Here is a 21,162-nt window from a genome sequence, read left to right as displayed (position 1 = left end):
CCATCCTTATTTGCCTGAGGCATTGGCAGTGAGTTGCCTTCTTGAACCACTGTAGTCCATGTGCTGTAGGTACACCTACTCTGCTGTTAGGGAGAGAGTTCCAAGATGTTGACCCAGCAGTGAAGGAAGGGCAATATAGTTCCAAGTCAGGATAGTGTGCAGCTTGCAGGGGAACTTGCAGGTGGTGGCGTTCCCATGCATCTGCTACCCTTGTCCTCCTAGGTGGTGGTGGTGGTCACAGGTTTGGAAGGTGCTTTCAAAAGGAGGTTTGGCGAGTTGCTGTAGTGCATCTTTTAGATGGTACATGCTGCTATCTCTGTGTGATGGTGGAGGAGGGAGTGGATATCGAAGGTGGTGGATGGGGTGCCATCAAATGGGCTGCCTTGTGTTCAGGTTTTGGAGCTGCACTCATGCAAGCAAGTGGATAGTATTCATCACACTACTAACTTATGCCTTGTAGATGGTGGACATGCCTTCTGACTCCCCGAAGTGGCAAGTTACTTGCCACATAATTCCCAGCCTCTGTCTTGCTCTTGTAGCCACAGTATTTATGCGGCTGGTCAGTTCAGTTTCTGGTCAATGGTTTGACCGAGTTTGAATCAATGTTGTAATGAGGTCTGAAGCAGAGTGGTCCTGGTGGAACCCAAACGAAGCATTGGTGAGCAGCTTATTACTGACTAAGTGCCTTTTTTTAAAATTCACTCATGGGATGTGGGTGTCGTTAGCTAGGCCAGCATTAAGGCCAGACCAGGTAAGGATGGCAGATTTCCTTCCCAAAAGGATGGACATTAGTGAACCAGATTGTTTTTTTTTAAATTACGACAATCGACAATGAACATAAGAACATAAGAACTAGGAGCAGGAGTAGGCAATTCAGCCCCTCAAGCGTGCCTTGCCATTCACTACAATCATGGCTGATCTAATTTCCTCCAATTTCCTGCCCTCTCCCCAAAACCTTTCAACCCATTACTAATTAAAAATCTGTCTATCTCCTCCTCAAATTTATTCAGCTCCCTGGCATCCACTGCACTGAGGTAGTGAATTCCACAGATTCACGACCCTTTGAAGAAAAGTAATTCAGTGGTTTCAGGCTTTTAATTCCTGATTTTCTAATTAATTCAAATTTCACCATCTGCCATGGTGGGGTTTGAACCTACGTCCCCGAGCAATATCCTGGGTCTTTGGAATACCACTAGTGACAATACCACTATGCCACCGCCTCCCCTTATAGCGTTGTCACTTCAAAAGCGCTGTCCTTCCATCACTTTGCTGATGATCGAGGGTAGGCCGCTGGGGCAGTAATTGGCTTGCTTGGATTTGTCCTGCTGTGTGTGTACAAGGCATACCTGGGCAATTTCCCACATTGCCAAGTAGATGCTAGTGTTGTAGCTGTACTGGAACAACTTGACTAGGGGCACAGCAAGTTCTAGAGCACATGTCTTCAGTACTATTGCCAGAATGTTGTCAGGGCCCATAGCCTTTGCAGTACCCAGTGCCTTCAGCCATTTCTTGATATCACATGGAGCAAATCAAATTGGCTGAAGACTGGCCTCTGTGACTGGGGACCTTAGGAGGTGCCGAATGGATTATCCACTTGGCACTTCTGGCTGATGGTTGCAAATGCTTCAGCCTTCTCTTTTGTACCGATTTGCTGTGCTTCCCCCATCATTAAGGATGGGGATATTTGTGGAGCCCCCTCCTCCAGTTAGTTGTTTGATTATCCACCATCATTCATGACCGGATGTGGCAGGACTGCAGATCTTAGATCTGATCTGTTGGTTGTGGGGTCGTCTATTGCATGCTACTTATGCTGTTTAGCATGAAAGTAGAATGGTGTTGTAGCTTCACCAGGGTGACATGATATAAGTTTATGTTCAGACTACATAATCCAAAATGAACCCACAGAATCACAACTCTGAACAAAAAGATCAAGCTCACATACATACCTTTGACAAAGGCGAAAACCTTCAAGTAAATACTTCAATAAAGATAATTCAATTGATGGATAAATGTAATCATGCTAATGAGTTTTTTTAAGACCCTTACTTTGACAATAAAAATTTCAGTTACTGTGGAGAAAGAAAAGCATATTAACTTTAAAAACGGTTGGGACAGATTCAAGAGAATCCTGTGAGCAGATTGGGCAGAGTGATAGGTTTATATAGCCAACAGGAAGAATGCAGATAGAGGGGCAAATGGATAGATCCTTAAGGGAAACTCCCATTCCTAGTGTGGGGTAGGAAAAGAGGCTATTGACAGAGACAAAAACAAAAAGAAAAACAAAAAACTGCGGATGCTGGAAATCCAAAACAAAAACAAAATTACCTGGAAAAACTCAGCAGGTCTAGCAGCATCGGCAGAGAAGAAAAGAGCTGACGTTTTGAGTCCTCATGACCCTTCAGCAGAATCTATTGGTGTAAAGTTACACAAGTTCTACTCAGTGTTCTGAGTGACTTGTCAATATCTCATAATTCTAAGGTTTGAATGAGGTCTTGCGTAACCATGACAGAGACACTCTGGTTACGCAAGACCTCATTCAAACTTGAGAATTATGAGATATTGACAAGTCACTCAGAACACTGAGTAGAACTTGTGTAACTTTACACCAATAGATTCAGTACTATGGAGTTTACACCAATAGTCTCAAAGGTCAACAGTGAAATGCAAAGGAAATACGGACAGAAGAATTCAGAAATGGGAAAAAGTTGGCACTTATGACAAAAATGTAATAATGGGAAGTTGTGCAGATGGATGCAGAATTTATGCTAAGATATAGATGGATACTGGAGTTACAAAATGTAGTTCATAAAGACCCAGAAATAACTTGTATAAATTAGCAATATACTTTTCAAAGCTTTAAACTGGATTTACAAATCAGAAATTTGCCATTTGAATATCAGTACTAAAAAAATGCAATATCAGGTGGTGCAAAAATCTGCAAAGTTATTTAACATACCTGTTTAGCATTCTCAATATACGCAGCCATGTATTCATAAGCAGCAGCCTGAGCATTGACTCTCGTTTCTGTCCCTTCAACAGGGAGAGCAAAACTGTCCATTATGATCATTGTTTCTCCATCCACTTTACCTAGCATTAAACCCATCACTTCCAAATTTCCCCCTGATCTGGCATGCATCACCATCTTCAAAAGTGCAAGGGCTGAGATCTTACAATACTTGAAGTAATGGTGACTGAAAGAAACAAGTTACAATAATTAGAACAAGTGTTTCATTTTGCTAACAATCACAACAAATTTTCTACATTTCTCACTAAAATCTTACAAAACAATGCTTAGTCCCTTTTAAAATGCAAATATCAACAGATAGAAAATAAAACAAACTTGATCACACAATATACAAAAAAGTTAACAATACTCAGTATACGAAATCCGTAAAGATCATTGCCAAAATGAAACCTAAACACCAAAGCAGAAATTATAAAATGCAATAATGCATCATGTAGGTAAACAAAGCAAGGCCCCACAAACAGCAATTTACAGGGAGAAAGTTTTTGGTGGCACTGGCTAAGGGAAGGACATCAACCACTGATTTTCTTCTAGTGCTGTGAGTCAGATGGATAGATGTCATTTAACTTCTCATCCGATGCAGCTCTGTCAGTACTGCACTGAAATATCAGCTGATATTCTGTACTCAAGTCCATGTAGGGGTGTGAGCATACAGCATTGTCCTCCAATATGTTGGTTATTAGCAGCTATTTCAGAATCCAATGCATCACCCCTCAACCAACATCACAAAAACAGATTATCTGGTCACTTATCTCATTGCTGGTTGTGTGACCTTGCTGTCTGCAAACGGACAGCAGAGTTTCCTGCATGATAACAATGACTACACTTCAAGAAGTACTTCATTGGCTATGCAGTGCTTTGGCAAGTCCTGAATTCCATTTCCCTGGATTCCCAAGTCTGCACTCCAGCATCAACTCAAGCTCAACTTCAGCTGCGCTGAGCAGAATACTACTGCTCCAATGGGGTACCTTTGCCCTGATGGCTCACAGCATGGAATCACCAACCTTCTGCTGCCTTCTAAGATCTTCAGGGCTTCTCCCAAGCCCCCATTACTTGGAGCCTGCCAACCACAGCCCTTTTTTTTTATGCTCGAAGCCTCCTTCTCTGCTCAGAGCCTCTCTTTTTAACTGAGACCCCTCCCTGTCCCCTATCTGGGACTCTTGGAGTATGTTGCTCCAATCCAGTCACATGATTCAGATTTTCACACCATTTACTTTTTGCGCAGGTGCATTGGGCCCATCCTCAGCCCAGAAGAACTACAAAATGCTGAATTGTGCATGCACCGCCCACTCCCACACATGCATACACAAAACTCTCAAGGTCTGTTGGGACTTGGAGTTCCCGGCCTCCACTCTTGACGAGAAGGCAAGTCGAATCTCGTAACACCGACTACACTTCAAAAGGAAAAAATATATACTTAAGTTATATAGATAGATTGGAGAAGAGATTTGATAGAGGTATTCAAAATCATGTCCTGCTGTGGAAAATAGACTGTCAAAGTTTGTGAAAAAAGAATACTATTGTACTGGGTCACCACTGCAATAGTCTGACCTTAGCAAATTCAATGCTCCTCAAATAAATGGCATAAAAACATGATCCGCTTTGCACCTGGATTAAGTGTGGTTTAAACTGTGTCTTTGTGAGTCTCAAGTGCATATGATGGAGCCACTTATGTAATTTATTTTAAACATATCTCTAGTTTCAGATACTAACAAATGTTGGTGTTCTGATTTAGGATTTATCTAATTAGGCAAAAGTACTAAGAATTGTCCATTGTAAACTTCTTGACCCACAAAACTAAAGAACAAACCAAAGAAGAAATACAAGTGCAAATAGGGCTGCTTTGCATATGCCAGATTGTTCAGCCTTCAAAAGCCCCTCTTGTAGATCATTACAAGTACCTAAAATTTTCATGTTTAATCACCAGCGAGTTACTAAAAGGCAAACCTAATTTTTCATTAGGCTTCAATGGCTTCTTGTATCTTTGAATGCTGTATCTTCAAGCATTCACATTTGGTGGAAATTATTTAAATAATCACAGAGGAAATCACGTTTCACAAACCTATTGGAGTTTTTCTGAGGATCTATCTCTTCTGCTAGTTAAAGGGGTGTTGTCTATTTGGATTTTCAGAAGGCTTTCGATAAGGTCCCACACAAAAGTTTAGTAAGCAAGTTAGAATATGTGGGATTGGGGATAATATGCTGACGTGGATTTAAAATTGGTTAACGGAAAAAAACAGACAGTCGGACTAAATCAGTCACTCAGGTCCACAGGATGTGACTAGTGGGGTATACCGCAAGGATCAGTGCTCGGACCCCAGCTATTCATAATTTATATCAATGATTTGGATGCAGGGACCCAAATGTAATAGTTTCAAGTTTGCCGATGACAAAAAAAGACTAGGTGGGAATGCGAGTTGCGAGGTGGATGCAAAGAGGCTTCAAGGGAATTTAGACAGGCTGAGTGGGCAAGAACACGGCAGATGGAATGTAGTGTGAAAAAAATGTGAAATTATCCACTTTGCTGGCAAAGCAGAAATTTTGCAGAGAGTAACTCACCTCCAGACTTCCCAAAGCCTATCGCCATCTACAAAGCACAAGTCAGGAGTATGGTGGAATGCCCTCCGCTTGCCTGGAAGAGCGAGACTCCAACAACACAAGAGGCTCAACACCATTCAGGACAAAGCAGCCCACTTGATCAGCACCCATCCACCAACTTAAACATTCACTTCCCCCACCAACAGTGGCATCTGTGCATATCATCTACAACAGCAACTCACCAAGGCTCCTTTGGTAGCACTTTCAGCACCTTCCAGATCCAGGATCTCTACCACCTTAGGAGGACAAGAGCAACAGATGCATGGGAACACCATCTCCTGCAAGTTCCTCTCCAAGTCTCACATCATCCTGACTTGAGAGTATATCGCCATTCCTTCACTATTCCTAGGTCAAAATCCTGGAGCTCCTTTCCTAGCAGCACTGTGGGAGTACCTGCACCAGACAGACTGCAGTGGTTCAAGAAGGCAGGTCACCACCACCTCCTCAAGGACAATCAGGGATGGGCAACAAATGCCGGCTTTGCCAGTGACACTCACATCCCATGAAAGAATAACAACCATAGAGCCATGGCTAACTACAGAAGTTAAGAATAGTACTGGATTAAAAGAAGCATATATTGCCAATAAGAGCAGTAAACTTGAGAGTTGGGAGGGCTCACAGGTAGAGCCATAAGAAATTATATAATGGGGAATAAGGAAACGGCAGAGTAGATAAATCTATATTTTGAGAGAGCAAGACTAGACCAAAAATTGCAAGGAACCAAAGGTATAATGAGAGAAAAAAAAAACTTGCTTTTATATTGCACCTTTCATGACCAAGGAACCTCCCAAAATGCTTTACAGCCAACGAAGTACTTTTAAAGTGTAGTCACTTATGTAGAAAATGTGGAAGCCAATTTGCACACAGCAAATACCCACAAACAGAATGATGATAAAAAACAAAAACAGAATTACCTGGAAAAACTCAGCAGGTCAGGCAGCATCGGCAGAGAAGAAAAGAGTTGACGTTTCGAGTCCTCATGACCCTTCAACAGAAGGTTCTGTTGAAGGGTCATGAGGACTCGAAACGTCAACTCTTTTCTTCTCCGCCGATGCTGCCTGACCTGCTGAGTTTTTCCAGGTAATTCCGTTTTTGTTTTGGATTTCCAGCATCCGCAGTTTTTTGTTTTTAACAGAAAGATAATGGCCTGATAATCTGTTTGAGAGATATTGATAGAGGAATCAAAGTTCGCTAGGACACTAGGGATAACTTGCCTGGCTCCTTCAAAATAGTGCCATTGAATCTTTCACATCCACCTGAGAAGGCAGGTGGCCGCCTTCACTTAACATCTGAAAGCTGGCACCTCCACAGAGCTGCACCGAAGTGTCAACTTTGATTTGTGCGCTCAGGTCCTGGAGTGGAAGTTGAATCCACAACCTTCTGACTCAATGACAAGAGTGCTACCTAGCCATGGCTGAGCAACTTAAAGTAATTATTAGTAAATAAAAAGGTATTCTTTGGGCTAAAAGCCAACAAATCTCCAGGATCAAATGGCCTACACCCTAGGGTTTTAAAAGAGGTGGCTGCAAAGATAGTAGATACACTGGTTTTGATCTTGACAAATTCCCTTGATTGTTTGACAGTGTCAGATTGGAAAGTGGCAAAAGTAACCCTGCTGTTCAAGGAAGGGACAGAGAAAACAGGGAACTTTAGACCAGTTAGCCTGACATCAGTATTAGGGAAATTGTTAGAATCTATTCTTCAGGATTTGGTAACAAGGCACTTGGAAAAATCACCAAATCAGGTAGAGTTAACAATGTTTTATGAAAGGGATATCACTTTTGACTGAGCAAGAATGTTTTGAGGGTGTTACTAGCAGGCTAGGTAAGGAGGTGGGGGGGGGGGTGGAAATCAGTGGATGTCGTATTTCTGGATCTTCAGAATACATTCGATAAGGTATCACCCAAGAGATTTGTTGCACAAGATTCGGCTCATAGAACTGGTTAACAGGCAGGAAAAGTGTGTAGGAGTGGGCCATTTTCTTGATGGCATGGACCAGTGCTTAGGCCTCAATCCAAATCAATAACTTAATTAAGGGCCCCAGTATAACGTGTCCAAATTTGCAGCTAAAACAAATCTAGTAAGCTGTTAGGAGGGTGCAAACAGACCATAAGAAAGAGCTAAATTCTCAAAGATGTCCGGTCGCGGTAAAACCGGAGGCAAAGGGCGCGCCAAGACCAAGACTCGCTCCTCCAGAGCCGGGCTCCAGTTTCCCGTTGGCCGTATCCACCGACTATGCCGAGCGGGTCGGGGCCGGAGCCCCCGTCTACCTGGCCGCCGCCCTCGAGTACCTGACGGTCGAGATCCTCGAGCTGGCCGGCAACGCGGCCCGGGACAAGAAGAAGACCCGCATCATTCCCCGCCACCTGCAGCTCGCCATCCGCAACGACGAGGAGCTCAACAAGCTGCTGGGCGGGGTCACCATAGCCCAGGGTGAGGTCCTGCCCAACATCCAGGCTGTGCTGCTGCCCAAGAAAACCGGGCACCCCAGCAAGGTTTACGCCTGAAGGGGAGACACCGGGAACAGATCAAATCCACAAACCCCAGACCATAAGATGAGTTCTGGTATGATAGCCAAGTGGTTATGATACTAGGCTTGTAACCCCAAGATCAAGAGTTCAATTCTCACCATGGCAAATTAAGAAACAATGTAATTTCATCTGGGCAGGGAAAAGATCCAGATCATAAGATGTAGGAGCAAAGTAGGCAATTCGGCCCATCGAGTCTGCTCCACCAGCCAATGAAATCACTCAATCTGAATCCTCAATTCCACTTTCCTGCCTTTTCCACATAACCCTTGATTCCCTTACTGATTAGAAATCTGTAACTCAGCCTTGAATATACTTAACAATCCAGCCTCTACGGTCCTCTGTGGTAAAGAATTCCACAAATTGACTACCCTCAAAAGAAATTCCTCCTAATCTATTTAAATGGGCACTTCCTTACTCAGATTATGCCTTCTGGTCCTAGACTCTCCCACAAGGGGAAACAACCTCTCAGCATCTACCCTGTCAAGCCCCCTAAGAATCTTATATGTTTCAATAAGGTTGCCTCTCATTCTAAACTCCAACAGGTATAGGCCCAACCTACTCAACCTCTCCTCGCAAGAAAATCCACCCCTACCCAGGATCAACCTTGCAAACCTTCTCTGGACTGCCTCCAATGCCAGTATATCTTTCCTTAGATAAGGGGGCCAAAATTGTTCACAGTGTTCTAACTAGTGCCTTGTATAGTTTTAGCCATGTTTGCCATTTTTATACTCCATTCCCTTTGAAATAAAAGCCAACATTCCATTTACCTTCCCTTTTACCTGTTGAACTTGTATGTTAGCTTTTTGAGATTCATGCACAAGGACTCCAAAATCCCTGTGCTGTGGCCTTCTGCAGTCTTTCTCCATTTAAATAATATTCAGCTCCTCTATTCTTCCTGCCAAATTGCATAACCTCACATTTTCTCACATTATATTCCATCTGCCAAGTTTTTGCCCTTAACCTTCCCATATTCCTCTGTAGACTCCTGCATCATCCTAACCATTTGCCTTCCCGATTTTTGTATCATCCTCAATCTTGGCAATAATACATCCACTCCCCTTGTCTAAGTCATTAATATATCTTGTAAATAATTGAGGCCTCAGCACTGATCCCTGTGGCACTCCACTAGTTACAGTTTGCCATCCCAAAAACACCCCCCTTATTCCAACTCTGTCTACTGTTAGCCAGCCAATCCTCTGTCTATGCTAATATATTACCCCTAAAACAATAGGCTATCTTATTAAGTAGCCTTATGTACCTTATCAAATGCCTTTTGGAATCCAAATACATTACATCTACTGGCTCCCTTTATCGATCCTGTTTGTTACCTCCTCAAAGAATTCTAATAAATTTGTTAGGCATGGTTTCCCCTTGTGTAGCCATGCTGCCTCTGCTTGATTATATAATGTATTTCTAAATGCTCTGCTTTTAGATCATTTATAATAGGCTCCAACATTTTCCCAATGACAGATGTTAAGCTAACTAGCCCATAGTTACCTGTTTTTTGTTTCCCTCCCTTTTTGAATAAGGGTGTTACATTGGCAGTTTTCCAACCTTCTGGGGCTTTTCCAGAATCCAAGGATTTTTGAAAGATTACTACCAGTGCAACCACTATCTCTGTATCTACTTCCTTTAATATCCTAGGATGCAACCCATCAGGTCCAGGGGACTTATTGACCCTTAGCTCCATTAGTTTCCCTGGTACTTTTTCTCTAGTGATAGTTATTATATCTATTTCCTCCACCCCACTTTTGTCCTTTGATTTAGTATTTTTTGAATGCTATTAGCAATTTCTACCATGAAGGCTGAAGCAAAGTATTTACTCAACAACTCTGCCATTTTATTGGTTCCCCATTATTATTTCCCCAGCCTCATTCTCTAAGGGGCCTATGTTCACTTTGGCCTCACCATTTTTATATATTTAAATAAGCTCTTACTGTCTGTTTTTTATGTTACTTGTTCATTTACCCCCAAAGTTTATTTTTTCTTTTTTTTTGGTGATCTTTTGTTGGTTTTTAAAAAGCTTTCCCAATCCTCTAGCTTGCCACTAATTTTTGCCACATTGTATGTTTTTCTCTTTCAATTTGATACAGTCCTTAACTACCTTGGTTAACCATGGTTGGCTTATCCCCTTCCTTGAATCCTTCTTCCTCACTGGGATAACTCTTTGTTGAAAGAGATGAACTATTTTCTTAAACGTCAGCCATTGTTCATCAACTGTCTTTTCTGCTAAACTGCTTTCCCAGTCCACTCCAGCCAACTCTGCCCTCATTCCTTTGTAATTATCCTTATTTAAGTTTAGCACAGTTGTTTCCAAAAAGTTTCTCACTCTCAAACTGAATGCTAAATTGTTCCATTTTATGGTCACTGTTTCCTAGGGGATCTTTTACTCAGATCATTTATTAAACCTGCCTCATTACACATTACCTGATCCAAAATAGCTTGATGCCTGTTTGGATTCACAACATATTGTTCCGAGAAAGTGTCCTGAATACATGATGAATTCTTGCTCGTGTCTACTTCGCTAATTTGATTTTCCCAATGTACAAGAAGATTAAGGTCACCCATGATTAATGTATCACCTTTTTTACATGCCCTCATTATCTCCTCTCTTATCCTCTGTCCTATAGCATAGCTACAGTCAGGGGGCCAATAGACTACTCCCACCAATGTCGTCTTCCTCTTGTTACTTCTTACCTCCACCCATATGGAGACTACATCTTCTGATCGAAGATCCTTTCTTGCTATCATACTTATATCATCTCGGCCTAACAAGGTTACCCCACTACCCTTTCCTTGGATGTAAAGGAATAGACAGGTTAAGTGATTGGACAGGAAGGTGACAGATGGAGAATAACATGGAGAAAGTTAAAATTATGCACATTTCCAATCTTGTTTCAAACTAGAATATTGTTAAAAAGGTAAGAGACTAGTAAAGCTGAGTATTCAAGAGGAATTTAACAGTTCTTGCACACAAATCACCAAGTTAACAAACAGGTACAGCAAGTATACAAGCAAATTACAGGCAGATGGTATGCTGGACTTTAATGCTAGAGGGCTGGAAATTAAGTGTAAGAATGTCATATTGGAATTATCTAAAAGTTTCATTAAGACCTGCAGTACTAAGAGTTCTGCTCTCCTTACCCAAGAAAGGATACATTTGTCTTGATGGGATGCAAAGATTCAGCAGATTGATTCCTGGGATGAGAGGACTGTGTTGAGGAGAGATTGAGTAGAATATTCTTTGAAATTTAGAAGAGAATTGATCTCACTGAATCATAAAATTCTGAGGGCTTCATGGGGCAGGTTTAGGGCTAAACCATTTAGGACCGAGATGGAATGAAATTTCTTCACTCAGGATGGACATTTTTTGGAATTCTCTATCCAGAGGGATGTTGATGCTCGTGGTTATGTTCAAGACAGATCGATTACCTGACTGCACAAAAATCAAGGGACATAGAAAATAGGGCATAAAAATGAAGTTGATGCAAAACTTCATCCATGATCATATGGGGTAGCAGAGCAGGCTCGAGGCGCCGTTCAGCCTACTTCTCGTCTTTGTTTTTACATATCATTCACCAGCTAATAAAAGTAATCTGCCATTTGTAAAGTCAGTGCCGCAGCATTAAAGTCAGTCTGTAGGAAAAGTTTAGGAAATTTAACTTGCATACATGCTATACAGAAAAGAAGAAATACTAAATTGCACGTTGCGGTTGTAATGAAATCATATTGTCCCTTTGCCCCAAAGTTTTGTCCAAAACACACTTTCTGAATAAGTTGCATTTACTGGGACTGTTGTTTCTTGATATATTTAAGTCTCTATAATGATGGAATAAAGGTCGGGCCTACTAAAGGTCTCGATAACTGCTCTTATTCAAACACAGATCCTGTCAGGAGTAATAGCAACGATTCAAACATTCAGACTTACTCTTTAGTCCAGGGTTTAGCTGCGAGAATCTCCTGCTGTTGTTTTTTGTCGTATTTGTAGATTTCATCGATGCTCTGAACTTCCTGCATGTTATTCGCTAGCTCCCAGGTCTTCTGGGCGACGTTGCCACTCACACCAGCCATTTTCTCCAACCTAACTATCCCCTTCACTCGGCACCGCGACAACTGCTTTTGTCATTCAACGCTGCACCTCCTCACTCGTGTTAACGTTAACATCAAATAACAACCAAACCGTCAGCGGCCTCGGCCCACTCCCAACGGCGACAGCTCCGGCCCGGTACCACTCACTGCACCACCCAGGGCGGGGGGGGGAAATCACTCACAGGCAAAATAACACAAAGCCAGCTAACTTATAAATGCCGTTAACAATAGATTCTCAAAGCATTATGCTTTTCTTTTATTTCTGTTCACTGAATTTAACGCCAAGTAATGCAAGTAGAAAGTCTGATTGTGAGGCCTCCTGAGCCGTCAGGAAACAGTGCGCCCTCTGGAGGAGGAAAATAGAATAATCGGCAAGCCGGGCAATGGGTCTTTTCAATGCCTGATGCCCATTGGACACCAAGAAGAAATGTGACTGTGACCATTGGATTACGCAATAATCAATTCAAAAAATTCATGCAAGTACAAAAGTAATTCTATTTATCCTAATTTTGTTAATTTAGTTTAATTGTTTTGACTCTATAAGAGTTACAAAAGTAATTCTATTTATCCTAATTTTGTTAATTTAGTTTAATTGTTTTAACTTGAAAGAGTTACAAAAATAATTCGCATTTGTTAAGTTTCCTTTGATATTACTTATTAGGATGTTATTGTTTCATTTAATTTAAATTGGTGATTAACTTGGGCTAACCTGATCGACCAATCTGGAAGTGCAATGTCACAGACGACTTAAGAATTGAAGCCTGCCTAGTTATTTTTGTGGCTCCAGACACTTGCCTACTATTCTAATAATAGAGTAATAAAAATTGTTGCAGGTTATGCGGGCAACTGTCCTAATCTTGCTTTAAAAACACAATCATAGACACAGCACAGAAGAACAATCTACAATTATATTACATCTTAACTAGCAAAACATCCCAAGGTGCAGTTTAAAAAAATCGAATGGTACTATTGTCACAGAAATGGATGTATGATGAGGCAGCGCAAGGAAAGATTCAAGCAGGCTTGTAAACAAAAGAAGAAGCCCAATGAAATCTATAATGTAGAAGAGCCTGAAACAACAAATTCAGACATTTACTCGTTGTTTAATCTGAAAGTTGGAAAGACCAATATTTGTCACAGTGAAAGTAAATGGCAAACCTGTTAGAATGGAAAGGGACACGGGAGCTTCCACTAAAGTATTTGGGGAACATACCTTCAGATATTTGAATAATGGTGAACATCAATTAAGTTTAGAAGAAACAGCCGCCATCTAAAAACACATACAGTTGATGACATTCAAATAAAAGGCATAAGCAGAGTGATTGTCCATTATGGAGGCCAATTGGCAAAGCTTTGCTTTATGGTGGTAGCAGGTGAAGGGCCAAGCCTCCTATGGTGAAATTGATTAAAGGAGATTAAGTTAGAATGGGCTGAAATTTTCTAGTTGAGAGCAAGTGGACTGCCAGAGCTACTTAGAAAGTATGCCACAGTCTTCAAGGATGAACTGGGGAAAATCCAGGGCCTGCAGGCCAAGATTCATGTGGACCTGGAAGCAACCCCTCACTTCATGAAGGTGAGACTGGTGCCGTATGCCCTGCGAGAAAAAGTCGGCATTGAACGGAACAGACTAGAGAAACTGGGTGTTATATAACCTGTTCAGTTCTCAGAGTGGGCAGCACTCATAGTCCTCATCCTTAAACCTGACCAAAGCATCCGAATTTGTGGAGACTACAATCTGACAGTTAATAAAGTAGCTAAGCTAGACAGGGACCCCATTCCAAAAATCAAAGACCTGTGTGCCAAGCTGGCAGGAGGTACAACATACACAAAGCTTGACATGAGTCATGCTTATCAACAACTAAAGTTGGATAATGCCTCCTAAGAAGTAATACCCACAAAAGGTTGTACCAATATACATGATTGCCTTTCGGTTTCTCCTCTGCTCGAGCCATCTTTCAGAGAACAATGGCTAGCTTACTGCAGGGACTGCCCCAGGTTGTAGTCTATTTAGACGATGTATTAGTGATAGGATTCACTAGAAAAAAAGCATTTAGCAAACTTAGAAGCCTTAAAATGTTTCTTGCAAGCTGGAGTGCCTTTAAAAGAAGGAAAATGCACGTTGCAAATGAGGGAAGTAATCTATTTGGGTCACCAGTTAGATTCGCAGGGCCTCCACTGGCTGAGGAGAAAGTGAGAGCCATAAGAGAGGCACCTGCACCAAAGAATGCCTCAGAGCTCAAATTATTCCTAGGAATGATCAACTATTATGGGTGGTTCTTACCCGATTTGTCTACAGTGCTGGCCCCCCTGCATTCTCTACTCAAAAAGAGCCAGCGTTGGTCTTGGGAGGTGCCCCAGAAAGAAGCTATCATAAAGGTGAAACAATTGTTGCACTCGTCCAATCTATTAGTGCATTATGACCAGACAAAAGAATTGGTGCTGACATGTGACTCACCTCCCTACGGAGTGGGAGCAACGCTCTATCATCGGATGGACAATGGCACGGAATGGCTAATAGGTTACGTATCAAGAAAGCTCACCACAGTGGAAAAAGGATACACACAGATAGAAAAAGAAGGCCTGTCCATCATCTTTGGTGTCAAGAAATTTTACCAGTACATACACAGCCGCTATTTTACAATCGTTTCAGACCACACACCATTGCTAGGATTGTTTAATGAGGACAAGGCTATACCACCCATAGCCTCAGCAAGAATACAATGATGGACCTTAATTCTGGTAGCATAAAAATATACTTCCATACATAGGCCTGGCAATCAAATCGCAAACGCCAATGCCCTCAGTCATTTACCTTTACAAGAAAATGATAAGCATGTCCCAGTTCCACAGGAACTTGTTTTACTGTTACATTTCTTCGATTCCTCGCCGGTATGTTCTTGACAGATTGGAGACTGGACAAGCCTGGACAGTCCTATCTCAAGTACGAGAACAAGTGCTACATGGTTGGTCACAGGAGCCCGTATTTGATGAAATGAAACTGTACTTCAACAGAAGACATGAAATAACCAGCCAGGCATCTTATTGTGGGGAGCATGAGTGATTGTTCCTCCAAAGGGAAGGGAGCCACTTTTAACTGAACTACACAGTGCCCATCTAGGAATTTCCCGAATGAAGACCATAGCACACAGCTAGCTATGGTGGTATGGGATGAATGGTGAAATAAAGAGTTTAGTAAAGCACTGTGTGCAATATCAGCAACTGCAAAAGTTGCCAGTGACAGCTCCATTAAACCCATTGGAGTGGCCAGGTAGACCCTGGGTGCCATTAGACATTGACTACGTTGGACCTTTCCTGGGAACAATGTTTCTGCTCCTTGTCAATGCCCATTCAAAATGGTTGTTTTCACATGGGTGATACCGCTGAGGCTGATAAACCATTGAAACTCAGCACTCGCAAATGCCGTGCCATTATCTGAAATGACTATTTCTGGTAGTCTGTGAATGGCAAAACTCTGACATAGTTTCTCAATTTTAGCGGCCGACGTTGGTGACGTCACCTCATATACGTACAACCATTTTGAATGGGCATTTCCATAACCCTGCACATTCTTCCTTTTCAATTGCCCCTTAAATGCCTCAATTGAAACTGTCTTCACCATACTCTCAGTGCATTCCAGATTATAACCACTCACTGCATGAAGTTTGTCCTCATGTCTCCATTCCTTCTTTTGTTAACTACCTAAAGTCTGTGCCCTCTGATTCTCAATTCTTACACCATTGGAAACAGGTTTTCCCTATCTACTCTGTCCAGACACCTCATGATTTTGAATAGCTCTATTAAATCTCCTCTCAACACTCACCAAGGAAAACAGTCCCAACTTCTCCAATCTATCTTCACTACTGAAGTTCCTCATCCCTGGAACCATTCTTATAAATCTTCTATGCACTCTTTCTAATCACAGAATCACCCAGTGCAGAAGAGGCCCTTCGGCCCATCGAGTCTGCACCAACACATGAGAAACACATGACCTACCTACCTAATCCCATTTACCAGCATTTGGCCCATAGCCTTGAATGTTATGACAAGTGCTCATCCAGGTATTTCTTAAAGGATGTGAGGCAACCCGCCTCCACCACCCTCCCAGGCAGCGTATTCCAGACCGTCACCACCCTCTGGGTAAAAAGGTTTTCCCCCCTAAACCTCCTACCCCTCACCTTGAACTTGTGTCCCCTTGTGACTGACCCTTCAACTAAGGGGAACAGCTGATCCCTATCCACCCTGTCCATGCCCCTCAGAATTTTGTACACCTCAATCAAGTCACCCCTCAGTCTTGGCTGCTCCAACGAAAACAACCCAAGTCTATCCAACCTCTCTTCATAACTTAAATGTTTCATCCCAGGCAACATCCTGGTGAATCTCCTCTGCACCCCCTCCAGTGCAATCACATCCTTCCTATAATGTGGCGACCAGAACTGCACACAGTACTCCAGCTGTGGCCTCACGAAGGTTCTATACAACTCCAATATGACCTCCCTACTTTTGTAATCTATGCCTCGATTAATAAAGGCAAGTGTCCCATATGCCTTTTTCACCACCCCACTAACATGCCCCTCCGCCTTCAGAAATCTATGGACACACACGCCAAGGTCCCTTTTTTCCTCAGAACTTCCTAATATCATGCCATTCATTGTCAAATTACTCCTTCCAAGGTGTATCACCTCACAATTTTCAGGGTTAAATTCCATCTGCCACTTATCTGCCCACTTGACCATCCCGTCTACATCTTCCTGTAGTCCAAGACACTCAACCTTACTGTTAACCACCCGGCCAATCTTTGTGTCATTCGCAAACTTACTAATCTTACCCCCCACTTAATCATCTAAGTTGTTTATATAAACGACAAATAAAAGGGGACCCAGCACAGATCCCTGTGGTACGCCACTGGACATGGGCTTCCAGTCACTAAAGCATCCTTCTGTCATCACCCTCTGTCTCCTACAACTAAGCCAATTTTGAATCCACTTTATCAAATTACCCTGTATCCCATGTGCATTTACCTTCTTTATAAGTCTCCCACGTGGGACCTTGTCAAAGGCTGAACTGAAATCCATATAAACTACATCAACTGCACTACCCTCATCTACACACCTGGTCACCTCCTCAAAAAATCCAATCAAATTTGTTAGGCATGACCTCTCTCTGACAAAGCCATGCTGACTATCCCTGATCAAACCTTGCCTCTCCAAGTGGAGATAGATTCTCTCCTTCAGAATTTTCTCCAGTAGTTTCCCTATTACTGACGTGAGACTCACTGGTCTGTAGTTCCCTGGCTTATCTCTACAACCCTTTTTAAATAGCGGAGCCACATTAGTTGTTCTCCAGTCCTCTGGCACCTCCCCTGTGGCCAGAGAGGAATTAAAAATTTGGGTCAGAGCTCCTGCGATCTCTTCCCTTGCCTCCCTCAGCAGTCTGGGACACAAATCATCCAGACCTGGAGATTTGTCCACTTTTAAGTCTGCCAACACCTCCAATACCTTGTCACTCCCTTTTGCTCAAGAACCTCACAGCCTCTCTCCCCGAGTTCGATACCTTCATCCTCATTCTCTTGGGTGAAGACGGATGTGAAGTATTCGTTCAACACTCTAGCGATGTCCTCTGGCTCCACCCATAGATTGCCCCCTTGGTCCCTTATGGGCCCTAGTCTTTCCCTGGTTATCCTCTTCCCATTGATATACTTATAGAATATCTTGGGATTTTCCCTACTTTTACCAGTCAGAGCTTTCTCATATCCCCTCTTTGCTCTCCTAATTGCTTTCTTAAGCTCCATCCTGCACTTTCTGTACTCCACTAATGCCTCCACTGATTTGGTCCCCTTGTACCTGCTAAAAGCCTCTCTTTTCCTTCTCATTGCATCCTGAAGATCTCTGGTCATCCATGGTTCTCTGGGCTTGTTACTCCTTCTTATCACCCGAGAGGGAACATGTTGAGCCTGTACCCTCCCCATTTCCTTTTTGAATGCCCCCCACTGCTCTTCTGTAGATTTCCCCGCAAGTAGCTGTTCCCAGTCTACCTTGGCCAGATCCTGCCTTATTTTACTAAAATCCACTCTCCCCAATCCAAAACTTTTTTTTACAACTTGTCTATTTCTTTGTCCATAACAAGCTTAAATTGTACCATGTTGTGGTCGCTATCACTAAAATGCTCCCCCACCACCACCTCAGCTACCTGTCTGGCTTCATTCCCCACAATTAGGTCCAGCACTGCACTGTCCCTTATTGGACCTTCTACATATTGACCTAAAAAGTTCTCCTGTACACATTTCAAGAAGTCCATTCCATCAAGCCCTTAATACTATGTCTATCCCAATTAGTGTTGGGAAAGTTGAAATCACCTAATATAATTTACCCTATTGTTATTGTTTTTACATACCTCCACAACATGTTTGCTCCTAAATTTCCCGCTGACTATCTCGGGGTCTGTAATAAACACCTAACAACGTGGCTGCCCCTTTTTTATTCCTAAGCTCTACAAAGCTTCATTCAATGCCCCCTCCAAGATATCATCTCTCCTTACTGCAGTAACTGACTTGTTAACTAACAATGAAATGCCTCCTCCTCTTTTAGACCCTCCCCTGTCTTGCCTGAAGATTCTATATCCCGGAATGTTGAGCTGCCAATCCTGCCCCTCCCTCAACCATGTCTCAGTGATGGTAACTATATCACAATTCCTCGTGTCAATCCTCACCCTTAACTCATCTGTTTTACCTGTAATACTCCTGGCATTAAAGTAGAGGCCATTCAGCCTTGCCTTACTCCTCTGAAACTTAATGTAGCTGTACTCCCTCTGACTTGATTGTTTTACTGTATTATGATGTGTCTCCTCTCCCTGCTGAATTAGTTTAAACTCCTCACTAGCACTAGCAAACCCACCTGCAAGGATGTCAGTCCCGTTCTGGTTCAGATGTAGACCGTCCCACTTGTACAGGTCCCACCTTACCCAGAAACAGTCCCAGTGATCCAGGAATCTAAAACCCTCCCTCTTGCACCAACTCTTAAACCACGTATTCACCTGCTCTTTTCTCCTACTTTTGAGCTTGCTAGCACGTGGCACTTGGAGTAATCCAAAGATTACAACCCGAGAGGTCCTGCTTTTCAGCCTAATGCCTAAATCCCTGAATTCTTGATGCAAGACCTCATCCCTCTTTCTACCTTTGTCATTGGTATCAACATGTTCCATGACCTCTGCCTTGTCACCCACCCCCTTCAGGATGCCCTGCAGTCATTCAGTGTCATCCTGGGCCCTGGCACCAGGGAGTCACATTGACGGCCACAGTAGTGCCTATCTGTTCCCCTGACTTTAGAATCCCCTTTTATTATTGTTCTTCCTCTCTTCCTCCCCTCCTGTACAGACAGGCTGCTTGTGGCGCCAGAAGCTTGGCTCTGTCTACACTCCCTGGAAGAACCAGCATCCTCATCAGCCTCCAAAATGGAATACCGATTTGCCGAGCGGGACCCCAGGGGACTCATGAACTACCTGCCTGTTTCTCTGGGACTGCCTGGTAGTCACCAATTCCCTTCCTTCCTCAAGTCCCTTCAGATGCGGTGTGACCACCTCTCTAAACGTGTTATCTAATGCTTTCACATCTTTCCCAAAGTGTGATGCTCAGAACCAGACACAATACTTCAGCTGAGGCCGAACTAATGTCTTATGCAAGCTCAACATAACTCCTTGCTCTTGTACTCTATGCTCCTATTAATAAAGCTGTATGCATAATTAACCACTCTCAACCTGTCTTGACACCTTCAATGATTTCTGCACATATACACACAGATCACTCTGCTCCTCCACCAACTTTTGAATTATACCCTTTATTTTATATTGTCTCTCCATGTTCTTCCTCCTAAAATGAATCACTTCACACCTCTCTGCATTCAATTTCGCCTGCTCTTGTCCATCTATTCCACTAACTTGTCTATGTCATTTTGAAATTATACTCTATCCTCCTCACAATCCACAATGCTTCCAAGTTTCAAATCATTCGCAAATTTTGAAGATGTGTCCTGTACAGAAGGTCTAGGTCATTCACGTATATCAGGATAAACAAGGGTCCCAACACTGACTGCTGGGGAACTCCACTACAAGCCTTCCTCCAGTCTGAAATACATCCATTAACCATTACTTGCTGTTTCCTGTCACTCAGCCAATTTCATATCTATGTTACTATTGTCTCTTTTATTCCATTAGCTATAACTTTGCTCACAACTCCATTTTGTGGCACTGTGTGAAACACCTTTTGGAAGTCCATGTACACCACATCAACAGCATTACCCTCATTCACCCTCTCCGTTACCTCTCAAAAAACTCCAGCAAGTTTAGATAAACATGATTTTCCCTTAACAAATCCATGCTGGCTTTCCTTAACCCTCATCTGCCAAAGTCACTTTTATTTTGTTCCAAATTATTGTTTCCTGAAGCTTTCCCATCGCTGGAATTAAACTGACTGGCCTGTACTTGTTGAGCTTATCTTTACATCCTTTTTTCAACAAGAGTGTAACATTTGCAATTCCCCAGTCCTCTGGAACAGCCCTGAGTTTAAGGAAGATTGTAAAATTATGGTCAGTACCTCAGCAATTTCCATTCTCACTTCCCTCAGCATGCTCGAAAGCATCTCATCTGGTCCTGGTGCCTTATCAACTTTAAGTTCAGACAGCCTCTTCCTTATCAATTTTAAACCCTTCAAGAATGTGATCTATCTCTTCTCACCATGTTACTTCAGATGCATAAGCTTTACCTACTGTTTATGCTGCTTCATCAAAGAATTCAATAAGATTGTTCAAGCATGATCTTCCCTTTTGGAATCTTTGTTTACCATACTACTCTTGGCGGGGTGGGCTGGAGTACATTGCAGAGCTGGGGAGAGGCAAGGCCATGGAAGGGTTTGAAAACAAGGATGAGAAT

At 42.6% G+C, this 21,162-nt stretch overlaps 1 protein-coding gene across 1 annotated transcript in view; it reads right to left on the bottom strand.

Moving 5' to 3' along the window:
* The window catches only part of cops5 (COP9 signalosome subunit 5), a 41,590-nt gene extending 28,991 nt beyond the window's left edge, over positions 1–12,599 (bottom strand). Inside the window, exons 1-2 of the mRNA XM_041190497.1 lie at positions 12,083–12,599; positions 2,957–3,191 (exon numbers count right to left, since the gene is read on the bottom strand). Coding sequence (XP_041046431.1) covers positions 2,957–3,191; positions 12,083–12,225 — 378 coding nt within the window. The 5' untranslated portion in view covers positions 12,226–12,599. The remainder of the gene's footprint in view (positions 1–2,956; positions 3,192–12,082) is intronic.
* Between the last annotated feature and the right edge of the window lie 8,563 nt (positions 12,600–21,162).

The sequence above is a fragment of the Carcharodon carcharias genome, chromosome 6 (genome assembly GCF_017639515.1).
Source record: "Carcharodon carcharias isolate sCarCar2 chromosome 6, sCarCar2.pri, whole genome shotgun sequence".
Classification (NCBI taxonomy): domain Eukaryota; kingdom Metazoa; phylum Chordata; class Chondrichthyes; order Lamniformes; family Lamnidae; genus Carcharodon; species Carcharodon carcharias.
Note: the sequence above shows the minus strand (reverse complement) of the source record. Positions and strands in the feature narration are given on the sequence as shown.